Source organism: Dicentrarchus labrax, unplaced genomic scaffold (genome assembly GCF_905237075.1).
Source record: "Dicentrarchus labrax unplaced genomic scaffold, dlabrax2021, whole genome shotgun sequence".
NCBI lineage: Eukaryota > Metazoa > Chordata > Actinopteri > Moronidae > Dicentrarchus > Dicentrarchus labrax.
Window position 1 is genome coordinate 6,191,707 of NW_026136708.1, and position 18,126 is coordinate 6,209,832.

At 41.5% G+C, this 18,126-nt stretch overlaps 1 protein-coding gene across 8 annotated transcripts in view; it reads right to left on the reverse strand.

The window, feature by feature from the left end:
* nrxn3b (neurexin 3b) overlaps nucleotides 1-18,126 on the reverse strand; it is a 279,282-nt gene that overhangs the window by 145,119 nt on the left and 116,037 nt on the right. For 4 of the 8 annotated variants that reach the window (XM_051408671.1, XM_051408674.1, XM_051408670.1 and 1 more), the window contains 5 exons: nucleotides 16,997-17,265; nucleotides 16,428-16,618; nucleotides 15,260-15,433; nucleotides 14,273-14,299; nucleotides 12,115-12,234 (listed from right to left, as the gene is read on the reverse strand). In XM_051408671.1, coding sequence (XP_051264631.1) covers nucleotides 12,115-12,234; nucleotides 14,273-14,299; nucleotides 15,260-15,433; nucleotides 16,428-16,618; nucleotides 16,997-17,265 — 781 coding nt within the window. The remainder of the gene's footprint in view (nucleotides 1-12,114; nucleotides 12,235-14,272; nucleotides 14,300-15,259; nucleotides 15,434-16,427; nucleotides 16,619-16,996; nucleotides 17,266-18,126) is intronic. The other 4 variants (XM_051408679.1, XM_051408673.1, XM_051408672.1 and 1 more) reach the window with 1 other exon arrangement.

Below are 18,126 nucleotides of genomic sequence, written 5' to 3' on the forward strand. Positions count from 1 at the left end.
AAGAAGGATTGATTACAATTGATTATGTCACCACAGGAAGTGGTAAGTCTTTATCTGTCTCTCCTTTTGAGGCCTACAGATCAATCCACTGAGCTTGATTTGGTTAAGATAGCTGTCAGGCACAGGAAAGACTTAGAGCAAGAGAGATGTTAAATAAAATTATAAACCACAAGTCTTCTGCTGTGTAATGTGTCTGATGTGATTCATTACTTGTTCACTCCACACTGCATCATCGTGACCTTTGGAAATTGCTCATTATATTGAGGCTGTGCTTTTTAGCTACAATGATTAAAATTTTAAATGTTAAACATGAGTACACATTTTTAGTTTATATTGTTCAGCTGTTATAAATATGCAGAATATCTCACTAAGACACAGCAAAAGCGTTTAAGGTAGTAATTTCCCTTTTTTCTCTTGCAAAGATAAAAATAAACTCCACTAAAGACAAACTAGAGTCAGGACGAGGTCTTGTAACCTTTTTTGGTTTTATTTTCTAAAACGTTGCCAAGACACTAACCAAAGCTGAAGGAGCACGCTGGTACCACGTTACCAACTAAAGTCTGTGTATTTGTGAGTGTGTCTAGGCGTGTGTGTCAGTTTATGATTTGTATCAAGCATCTCATGAGTGACAGCAGTCAGTTTGCATTACGTTTACAGTTACAGTGATGTATTTGACCCTGGTGTTTATCCTAGCCTCTCCCTTCGCAGATGTGAACAGACAGTGACACAGTTACTGCCGCATACATAGACTTAAAGACACAAAACCACACACATACGCACACATTCACGATTACACATTTTCCTGTTCCCTGCCTGACGCTTGGGAGACAATTTGAAACGGTGGGTCCATGGACGATCAGCCCTCTGCTGTAATTGGGTCCCTTGTCACCCAGCAAATTCATGTCAGCATTGGTCACATGGGATACTAATCTAAATGGCATCAGTGTCCTACTTTGTGTGTGTGTGTGTGTGTGTGTGTGTGTGTGTGTGTGTGTGTGTGTGTGTGTGTGTGTGTGTGTGTGTGTGTGTGTGGGGAGACAGAAAGCTATAGAAAGCAAAAAAAAAAAGGTGTGGTAACTTTGAGAAGCAAAGTGAGAGGCTGCTTGTAAATTATGTACAGGGCTGTCAGTGGGCTACATGGCAACAGAGCAGTATTCCAGCAGTGAATATGAGAACTGAACATGCAGTGTGATTCAAATTGTTATCTTTTGTTCCTCAGAGGAACGTATAGAGGGCTATCAATGGTCTCGGCATAGACAAACAATTTCCTGCCACTGATTTTCCTCACTAAGGTGACCAACACAACTGAGCAAGATTTGAAACTTCAGATCAATCACAGACATGTTATGGCTAAAGTCATAACTCCACACAGCCACAAAGACTGGAGCTGCCAAAGGTGCTGAGAAGTCACTGAGAAAGTTTAAAAAAACTCATTTCTGTCACTGTGTTAACTTACCGCTGTCATTTATTGGACCAGCTAATGGTTGACTAAACATGCGGTGTGGTGGTGTATCACAGGCTGTGTTTATTCCTGCAAGGTAGGACAGACCCGCCGGCCCACCGTTTTGCCTCGCCTTCAAAAGTGCACAATGTCATTCTGCGGTCAAGTTCACAAAAATAAATATGCAACATCTGGTTAAACTTTCAATATAAAGCTAGCAGAGAAACATTTCAGGTGATAAGTGCGCTGTTTGGTTAGGCTTAGGAAAAGATCACAGTTCGGGGGTAAAAAAAAGGTACATTAGTTGTGTTAGTTCAAATAAGTCAAGGTTGACTCTCGGTTTTACACAAGACATGAACACCGCTCTTTTGTGTGAAAGTCCTGCATTTGACATTCATTCACCCTGACTTTGTCGCTCTTCAAACTATGTGCAACCTTTACACCCATCATTAGCACCCCACCGCTGATACTGCACCTTTATAGAGGCGTGTACTGTACAGTGCACTGACACGGTATCCTCTGGTGGATTGTCTTTTACACGCTTTGGCGTGAGACTGGGCAGATTCCTGACTTTCAGTGCGACTTTCAGTAACTTAGGAGCTACTGTGAATCTCAATGTGGGCAGGCTTGCATGTTTGGATGGTGAGGAAGTGTGAACAGCAATTTGCAGGTAACAAAAATGTGGGCAAATTGGTGGTTTACATTAAGAAAACGACAACCCATGGTCAGTCCTAATCTTCCTGCCACAGCAGTGCTGCAACCCACCAGCAGCCATCTCCTGACTGGTGCCTTTGTACATGACAATAACCTTCCAGAGAATGTCTGAACAAGGTGATGAATTTAGAGTACAGAGTAAGACGGATAAGGACTTAGTACAGTATGTCAGAGTGCTGTTATGTGAAATTAATCAACAACCCTTGAGCAAATCAGAATTACATATTCATGCAGGCCATTGTATAATGAATATAAATTGTGACCTTTTGAGAGCTGATTTTTTTTCATGTCATGTTTCCTCAAGTAGGCTGAAGAAGAGCCACTTTGGTGGAAAAACCACTAAAATATGACTATAACTAGTGAATTGTATTTTTAAAAAAGGTAATGTCCATTTACATCAAAGGACAGATAATGGAAGCTTTACAGAGACAGCAGAGAGTATTACAGAGGCAGAAGCCATACTAACCAAACCTCATATCCATAGTGAAGCTCCACAAAGGACACTGCAATACTCACGTCTTCACTAATAAGACAATACAATGCTGACAGCCTAATGTTATACAATGTAAAATAGACAAAGCATACATACAGGGTTACAATAACAACATGCCACACCAAATGAAACAGTGTCATAAAGGGCTTCAGTGTTTTTGCTTGAAAGTGAGCTACAATTTTAACAATTAGAAAAGTATAGTCCTCTATACATTTGGATATGTATTTTAAGGATTACATAATTAAAGTTCACAATGCACTTTGCTAAAGAAAACTAATCAGGTATAAAATTCTAGGATTAGATTGTTAGATTGATTGATTAGATTAACAAGTATAGATACTGTATATCTACTGGTGGAAAATAGCAACTTGCTAAAACCCGGTGCAATGCATCTCTCCTTGTTTTATACAGGGTTAATGTTTTTATTGTGCACTGTCCCTGTTCAAATAAAATAAATAATAATAAAATAATAATAATAGTATATATGTAGTGTTCCTGGTCTATTTAGGATCTATTTATGGTCAATAGTCAAGTTATATTCAACACTAGAGAGTAGAGCTGTCATCTGGCACAGTGTAACATCCTGCCAACACAAAGACATGGCTCCATCTGTGATCCATAGTCAGCAGAGATCAAGCAATCTAGATTTTGTTTGTGATATGTTGCACCTGCCTGCATTTCAGACAGCAGTAAGATGATCTAACTCATTTCCTTGATGGCTCCTATAGAGGAAGGAAGGTAGGAAATCTGTAGGCAAGGGCTGTAAACTGAGAGAAAGTCAGTACAATCTACCGTGAAAGTCTGCGAGTACCATCTGTGGGGGGCTAAGTGATGAACTAGGAAGCTGCTGACACAATAATTGCAGGCATGTAGCAATGAGGCTGAGAAAAAGGAATAACAAAAGGAGTGCGAAGCAAAGTGGTAGAAAGACAGGATGGACAGAGAGAAAGAGGCACAAAGTCTAAGTGAGAGGTTGATAATTATTACGAGGTGAACATTAAGCACTGAGAATGTGGTCTTTATCGGCTTTAAACACTTTACTAAAACAGTGTTTGGTCAGACGTCAGTATCACGACATGCGTCATTCCCAGCTTGTGTGTGTTTGAGCTACCAAGATGGGATAAACACCCCCAGTGAAGTGAGTACCAGGAAATTACCCAATGACAGTCGTGTCATTTTGTGTAACTCAGACTTCCTTGGGCTTCTTTGTCTTATTTTGGGTGGCAGGGCAAAGGAAAAGCACACTAAGTACCCCTGACTAAAGCCTTCAGGATGCAGGACTCAAATGTCCGTTTCTTCATCCCTTGTCTGTTAAAGGCAAATGAATAGTGGCTCATGAGGTAGAGCGGGTCGTCCTCTAATTAGATGGTTAGGCGGTTCGATCCATGGCTTCTCCTGCTGCATGTTGAGCAAGATACTGAACCCCACATTTTCCCCCATGTTGTGCCATCGGAGTTTGAATTCACTTAGTTTCTGTTTATGATGAGAAATCGGTTTATGATGTTATCAGTGTATGAATGGTTGTGAATGTGACATGAAGTGTAAAGCACTCTGAGTGGTCGGAAGACTAAAAAGGCGCTATTTAAGTGCAGTGCATTTACCATCCATTTACTTTGTGAGTGTTAAACCCCCAACCTTACTCTCTAAAGGAATGGCTGTAAAAATAAGAATACATTCAACTTAATGTTGTCAGAATTGTATCCACTGGATCCAATAACATTTTAAAGGTTTCAGTAAAAGTAACTACGTAAATGGTAAATGGATCTGCACTTCCACTGCATAATACTATACAAGTATACGCAATATAAGTATAGTATAATCTTGTTATCCTACATATAAACACAGCCAATGGGACTGTTTTTTCTCCGGTCACATGGGAGAGATACATATATTTTGCATGTATGAAAGCTTGCTAGTGGCTAGCAGACGCCACATCCTTGGTTAATTCAGGGTCACAAAACAGCAAGGGTTGGGGCCCTTAAATGGCCAGGTGGGCGGGACCACATGTCCAACTCTTCCCACAGCTTGAACTCACAGGAGGGCGTCTCAGTATGAGAGCAGACTGCCTGTTCTCTGCGGAAATAAAAATGTCAACGATAATTGCCTTTAAAATGCCTTCACCTGATGAAAACCACCAGTTTCATCTGATGGTTCAGATGCCTTGGCCAGGAACACATTCCCTATATGAGTGCCCTTCAGTTGCAACACAGGGTTCTTCTGCTGAGAGCCCTTTAATGGTTAAAATTAATGGCTGTAAGCTATCAAACAGTGCAATTTCATTTTTTTTCTTTTGCTCCAAGGACCGGACCGCTTCATCCCATGCCCTTTCAATGACTGACCTCACTATGGCAACTGAAGTCAATGAATGACATGACTACCATGTGGGTAAACCTATACCTTCTAATTGTGAGACAAGATGCAGGCAATTACCTGAAAAGGGAAAGTGTGACCCATGTAAAAGCCTGCATGCAAGGTAGGAGTGCTAAAAGGTGTCTATCAGTAGACGTACAGTATTATCTACTAACAAGTCTATCCAAGCCTGGCACTTGCAGTCAGAGACACATTTAGATCGACTTCTGATTTGAGCTGAACACAAACAGGGGCAGGCAGAACCAGTGCTCCTTGTTTCTGATGAAGTACCCTCCTATAAGTGCTGTACAGAGGAGAGCTTTATTCTTTGCAGTCTGCTTTGAGTGGTTTAGCTCCCTACCGGTGATGACTACCGATCAGCCTCACTGCTGAGAGAAAAAAGAGGGAGAGAAGGGGAGAGCAACAAGAACAATAGACTGATAAAATGAAATCTCCTCACCTTTCTTTTTCACAAGCCACCGAGAAGGAATGACAAATTACGTGCATTTGTTTGGCCATTCAAAATCAGAATATGGATTTTAACACATTGTCCCAACAATATGTATTTGTTTTCACCCTGTGACAGGATGAAGCTGCAGGACAAACGGTTAGAAGAGGAGATCATTAAAAAAATAGAAAAAATAAAACAAGGACCGGTGAGAAAGATGTACAAAAGAAAGACCAGAGTAAAAAGCTGCAAAAGAAAACACGCGAGTGAGCTGCATTTACTCAAGACATGTTCCTGCCCGAAACCCTGAGGTTCAGGCGAGGTGTTCGAGGTATTGATTGGGTGATTTGTATGTGTTGCCGGCGCTCCTGAAATGTGTCTAGGAACATGTGCTGATGGATGTGTCTGTGGCTCTCAGCCTGTGAGGGCCAGGGTGGGTGCTGGGAAAGCTCTGACAGCCTCAAGGTTACCCGCCTGGCACCAAAACAGATGGATGCCCCTCATCGTAACTGTCTGTAATGTGCTCAACTCAATCATTCCCTCCCTCTGCCGTTCCGTACAACATCTCTCTCGTTCGCTCACAGAGGCAGTTTGCAGAAAGTCTGAGAGGAGTTGTATCCACAAACAGCAGTGGAAGTCTTGATTTTATTTATCACACCGGGAGAACTTCCACACCATCTCCTGGGTACAGCAACCACTATATAACCCTGTTAACTATCATGTTCTCGGTCTGTGTTAAAGGAGAGGTTGGACATTCTTTCTGACAGTGAGATGAGACAATCAATCTGTGTTTGTGTGTTAAATATTAAGCTGGCGTCAGGTCCCTAATTAAGTGAATCTTGTCTGTTTAACTCTTTTAAAAAACTAAATGTAAAGTGACAATTTGTGGTCTAATGAGGAGTTAGTGGCTGCAGCATTTCCCCCCTGTCAACAGTGTTTATGCTAAGCTAGGCAAAACATATTCGATCCAGACTCAATCTCTATACTTAAACGCATATACAGATTGATGCTTTTCATCTCATTCTCAGCAACAACAAAAAGAATCGCATAATTTCTTAACCATTACTGTAAAGCTGCATTAGAGATTTTTTTCTCTTCTCTCAAGATAACTTGGGTGCACTGACATTTTATCACCTTATAAAGTTGTTATTGCGCGATTCACATTCTGCCTTTGGTCTTACGCTACTCTGCTGATTGATTGACAGTCGGTGGCAGTAATGCACCAAGAAACACAGCATCAAAGACAGGCTAAATGAAGACTGTTAGATAGTAAAACATGGGTATAAAAAATACATGATTAAAACTTAAAAAAAAAAAAAAAAAAAAAGGAAGTGTTTTTATGACAAAGGAAATGCACTCAAAGTGTTTGTTAGACCTTTAAGGATACACACAATGAGTATTGGTGAGTGACACTAACTTTTGTCTATTTACAATGATATTTTATAGGGTTCCTTTAATGAGGACAGAGTTGCAGGGCAGAAAACTAAAACAATGAGTGGAAATGGCTGAAAGGCTCAATAGAGCTGAGGGAAACTGCAGAATCAGGTGATAATACTCTGTGGGTCATTACAAGCAAGCCCTTTCACATTACATTTGGTCATTTGAATCGTTGTTTATATAAAAACACTGAATGAAGCGGCTTTGAAACAACTGCCAAGAAATAATCCTGCAATAAGACTAATTGCTCAGAAATACAGCAATATGTTAACATATGAAACTAAAAATAAATGATGCAAAACCAACCATTTATTGACACTCATGAGGAGTAACATATCCCACTCTTCTCCTCCATCTTTTTACCCCTTTTAACATTGTCTTTCTTCTGGCCCCGGGGCATTTAGGCTCCATAGCACCGCATATATCCAATTATACCGTGGCTCTGAGCGCGGCGGTGACACATCGATTGACACAAGCGACATCCAGTCTTATCACAGTGACATGATGCAGTGCTGGGCAAGCATCATTAGCCTGATCAGCCAATAGCAGGGCAGCTCGTTAGACCCCCCCAAGGGCTGGACATGCAGCTCTGATACAGATAACATAAGACAAGGAGGAGGAGTGATAAAGTGATGGAGAGAGGAAGAGAGATTATAAACCTTGGAGGGACAACTTTATGTTTGTTCACTCTTGTGAATGTATGCGTTTCAGGCAATTCCACTGGGTTGATGGTCGGCAATTACACTTTTCCTCAAGCCACAGCTGCACAACAACAGGCGCGGTTTCCTCAAAGCAGCAAACCTCCATCATCCAAAACATGTTCCTTTGTGACAATACTGCAGGCAGTTGTCAAATCTTTAAGCGGCTGTTTATGCTACACGATTATGGGATGTGTTTCAGTCTTATGGGCATCTCCCACTAACATAATCGCTTCAACTACTACAACAACGAGAGTGAGATCATCTCAAAGTGTGCTTTTGGGATAGGTTGTGCCCTGAGGACAAATCATTCTCTATGGAACACTTTTGGCCCATTTCTGATCTACCTGTGGTATTTATAGGCAAATGTTCTCATATTTCTATGCTCCACTTATAAGCCCTCTTTAGCCAAAAGGTACTTTCACATACTGTACGAAAACTTTCAATAAGCTTTATAAAGGAGAAAATAAGGAAGGAAAGCATTTCACATCTATTTCTCCCTCTTTACTGCTCTCCCCTCCAGATTAATCTTGATATTGATTGCCTTGGCCGGCTGAAAAAGTTGTCCATGTGTTATGATCTAAAGTTGCCACCGCTACATCTGTGCCCAGCTGAAACCATGCCAAGCTCCGTGGTTCCCGGGATGTGCTTTATAGCCAACTAACCCCCTGCTCAACACCTGTTGGCCAGTCCCAGCCAGCTCCAGATACTTAATCCCATTTACAGAGACAGCAGTTTAAATTATTCAATGCTCCGATGAAAACTCCTTCACTATTCATGAGGAGGTCTATAGATACCAGCAGCATGTGCATGTGTCTGTGTGCGGTTCTTTTCTCATTTGATTGTTGATTCTTAAAGCTTCACTCATCATTGACGTCATGTCAAAGTGAATAGAGCCATTATGTGGCTGCCTTTTACCGGGTTTTAATACTGTTGAGTAGACACATCAGTCAATAGAGGGAAAATGCTGTTATTATTTGGTTTTCCACTCAGTAGAACATTGTGGACCAAAGAAAACACAGCTTGTTTCTCAACCCTGACCTCTTTTGTCCTCCTCTCTTTTTCTCCTCACTTCTCTCCCCAACGAGTGGAAGAGAAATGACTACGAGGCGAATGCCATGATTACTTTCTTTTTAAATAGTGAAGGAAGCTATGCCGCTGCTGTGTTTGTCATTTATGTAAGCAGTTAGCCAGATATGGTTACAGCCCTCTGAGCATGCCTTGAAAAGTAAATTAAGGAAATCGGGTTGAGCAGAGGGTTGGATGGGATCAATGCACTGACAGAGAAATTCATCACTAAATCTATCTAAGCAATTACTGATGTCAGCATCACACTGACGAACAGTTTTCTGTTGCCTGTCTTCAGTTTCTCTCTCCCTTCCCCACTCTGTTTGTTTACCATGTTCCTGACTGTGGAACAATGCAGCGACCTTTGCAGAGATAATTCTATTACGTAAGTTGAGTAATTGCTCTGAATGTGGAAGAGGAGTGTCCGCTGCTCCTCTTGCTTGGCCCACAGCTCCCATGTCCTTGGATTTAAATGAAACTCTGCGGTATTCATACAACCTGACAGGGAGAGCACCGCTTAGAAAATAAAGAGGAGATGAGAGGAGAGGAGAGGAGAGGAGAGAGGGGAGAGAGAAAGGAGAAAAGGGGGGGATGGATGTGAGACGACAGGGAGATGGAGATGAGCATGACAAAAGCAGTGAGCCAGAACCAAGCAGGATGAAAATGCTATAAAAAGAGTCCACCCCTCCGCCCCCTACTACCCCCTTTTTTTAAGCAGCGTTGAGCACGACATGTACCTCCAGATTGTCCAAGTGTCTCTGAAAATGGCCTGTATGGTGCAAAGAGCCCTGCAAAGGGGCACACAAGAATAAATGGAAGGAGTGTAGATAGTTCTCGCCTGCTGAGGGTTTTTTTTCCCCCACTACTTCTCTGCCACCTAGAGCCCTGTTGGCTACAATGGAGAAGTGCAGAGGGCACGGAGGCTTGACGCTAACAATCGGCACAGATGAAACAGTGAGAGGCTTTCCTGGCAGAAATGTTCACTTTACTTTGTTCGAGTTTCTTCATTTGGACAATGGGTAGAGACGGAGTCAGAGAAGCAGACAATTACTGATATTTGCTGCCAGCTATCAGAGAGGGAGAGACGAAGAGAAACAGAGGGAGAGGCTCCACTCCCACATTGTTAATTAAAAACTCTCTCTCTCTCTCTCTCTCTCTCTCTCTCTCTCTCAGCGCTGTGCTCACTGAATAAAAGGCGGCTGCACAGTTGAGCAGAACACACACACAAGCACAAGACAAAAAAAAAGCCATTTTTATTTTTATCAAGCTCCGATCAAACAATAACATTTGGCAATAAGATTGTATTTTACTACATTTGATTCTGCATTGTGTAGGAGATCGCACAATATTGCCCCTATGATCCATAACTATAGAAATTGGATGGGCTGTGGGTTTGTGGAGAGGAAGGGGGGTAGATAAAGAAAGAAAGAAGTACAAGAGGCAAAGCAGTAGAGGAAAATAACAGGAAAGCTGATTTCATGCTCGGGGGATTGCATCTCATTTTCTCCCACCGCGGAGGGACAGTGTGCGGTCCTGCTTGTGGACTTACTGCCACCTGGTGGTGTCTGACAGCACTGCTGCTGAGCTCATGAAACCCCACAGGGACACAGGCTGCTGTCAGAGTCAACACCAGAAGATTGGGTCAATTCCAGAGAAGTAAACTAGACCCCTTATCTTGGGCAGACGGTGTCATGTACACTTGTGTACTTCACTTCACTTGCAATTTCTGAAAGGTAAACTCCAGTGGAGTGTCTGTTTGCCTGACTTTGCCTTTTTATCCTTTTCATTTCTCTTTGTTATTTATTTTCTTACTTCTAGCACAGGAAATTAAAATGAACTGCTTGAAAGAGTACCAAAAGAAAAAGAAAATCAACTACAAAATTCCCATTTAGGGCAATACCGCTCAGATAAGGATGCTATTATACGCTTGGGCAGCCTAGTCAATATTGGTGAACATCTTTCTCCAAAACCAGCAGCAGAAGAACTCAGACGTAAACCTGCAATGTCATGAGAAGTTACTGTCCACGCTCTTGTGTTTCAAGAAGAAATATGTCTGTTCCGACAGGAATCCAATGAAAGCTCTCTCACAGTCATCTCAGGGAGCACCAGGAGGTGAATTAATGAGGGCTTCTCATCACTAATTAACACATAAACACACAGCTCCCATCACCAAGTGAGAACTGGAGTCGATTACTGACCCTGCCTGGAAACGATTGCGTCAGATCTTTTGCAGAGGGAGAAAAAAGAGGAGAGAAAAAAAACAGAAAAAGAAAGGAAGAGAGAAAAAAGGAGGATATGAGAGATATGAAGTTGTACACAGCGGCCGAGTCTAACATCAGAAAGGTCTGGATGATTAAGGGATGCCAGCGCTCACAGAGAGCAGCTCTCCTAACAGCCTCCACCACCTCATTAGTCTGGCCCAGCAGCAGTATGCCCCCACTATTAACCGCTAAATGAAAGACCGCCAACCGTGATTACTGAGGGGAAGTCCCCTGTCGTCATGGGGATAAGAGATCCCTACTCAACACACACACACACACACACACACACACACACACACACACACACACACACACACACACACACACACACATAAACTCACACACACACTCACACACACACACACACACATAAACTCATACTTCGACTTCTACGATAGCTATTTGAAGGGCGTTTATGAAAAGGCGATTGAGGCAGAAGTGAATATTTTACACATCATCAGTCACAGCCGTTCACTCTGAAGCCCGACACGTGAAACCTCGGGACATCAAGCAAACCTGTTACGACAAATTGCCTGCATTGCAGCAAAAAAAAAAAAAAAACACCCTCAACAATTGCTGCCATCTCTCAGTTGCTTCATCTAAAGATCACATGAAGCTTTCAGCTCCACTTTCACACAGCAAATCTGACAAAGGCTTAATAGGCACATGACAGGAAAGGCCTCAGAGTCCTTCAGTCAAGGATACGGTACTCACTGTTGCAGAGGGGATGGCATGGCTCCATAGGTGCATCCAGTTGGTATGTCAGTGTGCATGTCTGTAGTGTATACAGTTGTGTTGTGTTTAAGGAGCACTCCTTCAGTTTAGCTTTGAACTTCCATAAAGTTAAAGGGACTTGAGTTAAAGAGACCAAATTAGTGCAGCAGCAGCTGACAGATCATGACTTTTACTTTTTTAAATGGCTTAAGCTGAAAATATTGCCATTATGCAACTTGAGTTTTGTTAGACCATCCCTGACTGGGATGGTAAATGCCCATGTGTTTCAAACCTAAAAGATTTTACTCAAGACATACCACTTGTTGAAAGCTCCCTTCAGAGCCACAAGATGCATTATACAACTATCTCACATGCTGTTTAGTACTCCCTGTGACTAACACATTGGCTTTGACATGTAAAAATTGGTGGAGTGCTCCTTTAATGCATATGTGAGGCAGGTACAGGTGAAACTGAAGCCCAGCAGTACTCACGGTCATTGCAGTGAGTCCCTGTGTAAGACGTCATAGAGCAGTCGCAAGTGAAGTTCTCCCACTGCTGGATACACACACCCATGTTGGCACACGAGTCCTCCTGGCAGGTCGTACTCGGGCCTGGGAATAGGCAGCAGGGAGAGAGAGAAAGAGAGAGACACCACAGGAGAGCACAATTAAGCAACAATAAGAGCCACTGCTGAGCCTTAACAATGCAGGACTCATGCAGAAGAAATGCACTCTAGAGAGAGATACAGCATGTGGGCCTAGAAGAACGAACAAGGAGCAAACAGTGCCACCACAGGAAGCCTGACCTGGAGTACAACACACTTAAAAACAGTCTGGGGAATCCTGTTTCATGCTGGGTAAAGCGGCAATCACAGTGGCAAGCTGAAGCAGAGGCGCCAGGTTTTCACAGGATCAACAGCACGCCTCTAAGGCAATGGGAGCGCCAGCATTTACTCTGATTTAATTACTGTAAAAGCTGCCATACAGGATGCTACTTTAGTTCTAATCGGCATTTAAGACACGCTACAGCAGATGAATTGGACCCCAGCTGGGCTGATGTGATGACACTGTCAACATCCCTTCATTTCCTTCTTTTTGAGAGAGTGTGCCGGTGGACATGCATGCAGTTTTTCATATCATTCCAACAAGTACTTTTAAAAAAAGTTTTATCACAGTAAAACTTAGAACGCTGCATTCCCTCTGTGAACAAGCAAGACAAAACATAAAAAAAACAACCTTTTAACCAAATGACAAAAACTCCGTTAAACAATACCCATTTTAAAGCGGTCCTGGAAATTTTCTGTCCCAACATCGCTTTCACTTTGAGAAATACTCGGTGAACAATAGACACACTAGACAGACAGAGTTCATGAAGAGCAGAAGAGAAAAGAAAACATAAAGAGCACTCGAGAACATGTAGTGCATATCCTCGTGTATGCACTTCAGTCAGACAGGAGTTGAGGAGGGTATTCAAAGTCAAACTGGATGTGTGTTTGCTATTCCTCTACACCACACATAGCTCTTACCTTTGAATACTTATACTGAGAGGGAATGCAGATAAGGACAAGCGCACAGCATAGATAACGAGATAAACAATTCCCCGTCGGAGTCTAGACAGACAAGGGGGAGCAGAAACCTTGACAGAAACCCTTCTGATAACCACATAGGAAACAAACAAAAGTAAATAAAGTAAAATTAAATAAACAGTCCAAATAAATGGCAGACAAGTGCAAGTAAACAGCGTTTAGGAGCAATTGTCTTGTGCAAGACAAAGTGAAGAAAAGAAGGACATTTGAAGTGGAAAACAGAGCAAGTTTGCCAGCTGAAAGTGCATTTACTGTGTAATGTATGGTAAGGTAGTCAACCAGGCATCCTGTGTGCATACATGTCTATCCGTACTGTGTCAGTGTGTTGTATGCACACGTCGGTGCTCTGATTTTATTTTGCTGTGCTCTGAGCGTTGCAGCAGGAGGTCGCTCACTCTCTGAAAAACACTCTGGGAAGGGTAGCAAAACATGATGGTTTTGTTTTTTTGTTGTTTTTTTTCTAAATGAGAGAGACAGAAGGAGGCCTAATACATCAGCAGCAGAGACGGTATTTGGATGTTCAGTGACAGCCTCTTTCTGCTGTCTATGTTAGCTTGTAATGTGTCACAACTGGCATTTTAATACAAGAACACAGCACTCCAACAAATTGTCTGCCTCTGCTTTTAGGCGCTGCTTTTAGACTGCATGACTGCACTATATCTATATTGTATGACCTGATCTGTTTACTTTCTTTATACTGTGTACTCAAATTTTATGCAATTTTATCAAATATGGCCCGACTAGTCCAGTGGTTAGCAGAGAAGAAAACATGCCATATTTACAATTAAATGTGCTTGAATCTAACATATGTATGGTTACATTCACACTGCAGCAGAGTAGTAATATGAAAATGCAGTCGCCACACAATAATCATACTTCTATATATATATAGTTTTGTTTCCCAGTAATGTCTGTCTATTTTCTCTGCATATTCATTTTTATTTTCAGAGAGCAAGTCACCACCAAGGGGACATTATTGCCATGGTGACACCCACGATGCATTGCACACAGCAGACTTTCAGGCGAGCAGGCCTCGGAGAGAGAGGCTGAGTTTAACCCTCTACCTTGCAGGTCGGCTTTGGTGAAACCAACTTTGTTAGCGAAAGAAAGAAAATAACAAACAGAACAGAGCAGAGCGGAAAACAAGAGTAAAGGTTAGTGAGGGTCCAGCATTGTTAGTGTTTGTAAAACTTGTAAAAGTTTGTCACTTTGGCAGAGTGCAACATAGGGGAACATTGTTGATTTATTAGTGAGGGTTGAGCTCCTGAACAAAGATCCTACATAGTGGTATTTGTTTTATAATACAGGGGATTTTTAAGTATGTTTTGGCCAAATGTTCTGCCCATAAAAAGCTACTGTGCAGCTCTTTGAACTTATCTAAATCTTCTGCTGCCCTCTAGAGGTCATATACAGAGGCCTGCACCATACACAAGGAATGTCATATCTATCTGAACAATGATATTTTACACTGGAAAAAGTAATGATTTAATAGGTAATAAAGAAGTGCAAATAGTTTTGGCATGGTAGTCTATATATTGTGGATGAAAACAGCCTCAAGTCAAATATATTAATATAACAACAATAAAGAGATTGCTGTACAAATACCACATCATTAGCAGCTCATTTGAATTCTGTAATAGTAAGCTAGTTTGGCTTAAGATAAAAAAGTTTAGGGGCTGGTGAAGGAAAAAAGGCACACAGTGTTTAAGCGCATGTTTACATCTTCTATAAACATCTTACCTTGTAAAATAATCTACAAATTGGCTTGTTTTAGTTTCCTTTCATAATCATCTGGGTAAACAGGTGTCTTAATTTGTTATTCGGGTTTTAGCACTTCCAGTTATCTTAAACTATATTGATGCAACATAAAAAGATTACAAGCTATTATTAGAAAAAGTGAAAGACAAATTATTTTCCTTTTTTTAAAGAAAAAGAAAATAAGTCTGATTAATGAGGCCAGAGAGTGGCTTTAATGGCTACTGAGGAGCCGTCTAATTAGACTGATAAATCACACACGGCAGCTATATATATAAGCTACAGGTCATCTGTACCTTCACAACCACGCTCGACCTGTCCGCTGCGGAAAAGGGCGTCGTTGATGAGGTCAGGCAGGCGGCCGTTGAGGTCAACTGAGGCCAAGCAGCCCTGGAAGCCCTCCCGAGAAACCACCAGCTTAGGGAGGTTCTGGTACATGTTGGGTCCCAGACCTCCAACAAAAAGGTCACCTGAAGGCAGAGGAAGAGGGATAATAAAGAACAAAACAGAAGAATTTCATTCTAAATGAAAGCTAGTTCTTTATTTTAAAGTAATCCTAAACTCAGTTATAACTGTGTTTTGTGACATTTCATTGGGATAGAATGGAGTCATCAGGCTACATGTTATACTTGTAGAATGAATCTTGAATCTATTCCCATGCTACTAAAATCAAAGTCATTTTTTATGACACAAGTACGTAACTCTTAGCTAGTCTAAATAAAGTGACAGTCCATTCACCAAATATAACGCCATGTTAAATGCTTAAACAGAGTAATGGTTAATAAGTACATTTACAGAAAAAAAAATGTGTTCAATATTTTGGGAAATGATGAGTTGGAGGAGAATATTGATACCACTCTCATATCTGTACGGTGAGTATGAAGCTATTGACTGGAATTGGGAGAAAAAGCTAGTCTGTCTGTCCCAGTTTAACGAAATATGCCTACTAGCACTTCAAAAGCTCACTAATTAATTAATTAATTAATTATACGACTATTTAGTCCTATTTAGCCCTAATTTAGCAACACTAACATGTAAAATGACAAACAATGTTTTATGGGATTTATTTACCATACTATTTCTGCCCAAGAAATAGTCCGACACAGTATTCCCCTTAAAACGAAATGTAATTCCTGTTACTTAATTACAATTATTTGTCATCTCTGGATGTTTTGCATGTGTCCATCCATTTTCTGTTGAGCAGAGTCTTTACATCTGAATGTAATAATCTGAGGTACTACCTGTTGACTGTCTGCTGGTCTGCGCTACCAGTAACACAATTTTTAATATTTGGGCTTGGAGAGCATACCAAGTCAAGTCAGAGAGCTTAAGTTCACGGAGTCACAAGACTTTAGTGTTGAAGTCAAAGTCGAGCTGCAATTTTTTTTCACTTTGTCTGACTCAAGTCCAAGTCCTGTGTGGGTATATCTTCACCATGAACCTCCGAAAGCTAGGATGTGGTACCTTTGAGGTCGAGGTTCTTGGCTCCGTTGACATTCTGGGTGACTGACTTTGTGTCCACCTTGAGCGTGTGTGTGTTGGACGCATCTCGTGTGATGACCACATTATGCCACTGGTTATCGTTCAGTGGATTGTCACTGTTCCCCTTCAACAGACTTGGCCCGTTCCCCAGGTCAAACACATAGTGGATAAACCTAGCAGAGAAGTAGATGAAGACATCAGGGTTTGTTAGTGTATATTTGAACGTGTGTGATTGCAGTAAGTCTCTTTTGATCTTCCCGGACTGATTAACCTTAATGGAAAAACTCCCAATCATCTCACGTAGCTCTGCCACTAATGGGAGTTAGACTGATAAAGAAAACAATCTTTGCTGCAACACAATGATGTTTATACTTTCACAAGCTCACAAAAAGGTGCAACAGATATTTGGGATCAATAGTTCAGTCAGCACTCTTAAATTCATAATGCCTTAAGAAACCAACTTTACCCACATGAGTGCTGTCATTTTAAATGTAACAGTCGTCTCTGGACTGCAGCCAGCAACACGTCAGCCTCATCACTGTCCCACTCACCCTTTGACCAGCTCCACGGCAATGAAGTCATTCCCATCTCCGCTGTTGAAGATGATGAAACCGTCGGGTGAGGTGGTTTTGAACTGAAAGAAGAGGTGCATTGTGGTATAGGCCTGCAGAGTGGCCAAGCCCAGGTAGCTGCCCTTGGTCTTGAAGGTCACGGGGTCAGCAATGATGAAGCGCATGCCAAAGCGGGCGTTCAGCTCGCAGAAGTCGATGTCCCCGTTCTTGCACATGTCGATGTACTGCATACCATTGAACTTAAGGCTCTGTGGGGAGAGTTGTTGAGAGACGGAGGTGTTATAAATAAATTGTGAGGCACACTTTTATTTAAAGGGAAACTTTGCAGATTTTTAACCAGCTTTGTATAATTACAATGTGGGTAGTCTATGGAAATGAATATTGTTTAACCCTCGATGTTGCCTGAAACCAGAGTTCTCTGCACTTATCAGGGCACAGATTGCATTTTTACATGTCCACCTCCACGTCGTGTAGCAGTCCCTCATTCTTAGGCAGCGCTGATTAAATATGAATCAAAATTCTGTTTTTTCTCACCTCTAATCTTTTCAGAAGCATATTTTAGTGTACTGTTATAATATGACAACGTTTGTGCCCAGAGGGCCACTTCTTCCTGCTTTAAACCAAACACCACCCAACTTGCAACGTATTGTGAGCCAGCCGGAGTGTTTAGTAGTCTGGTATGGCCCAGTGCCTTTTGGTTGTTGTAGTGTTTCTACTTTTTGAGCAAAAGGGAATACCACAGCATTTTTTTCTCCATTTTCCCTGATCATAAGGCACCAATATTTGTGTCTTTCTACTGCAAACACAATCCAGTTTTATTAAAAGAGCATCAGCGGGTAAAAATACCGCTAATTGTACCCAGATTGCCATGGTAGTATAATAAGCAAATTGACAACCTATAACACTGTTTTGAGTAGTTGTACCCAACTAAAGGAAATCATCATAATAAACTGATTTTATTTTGATAATAATCTGTGCATATACTGTAGTTTTCATTTCAAAAACAAGATACTAAGACACCTGTGGTTAAATATGCTGACCTGTTCATTGGCTAAAATCATATAAAAAACCCTCTTCTTAAGGAGTTCATCACTGATTTCCAGCTGTTG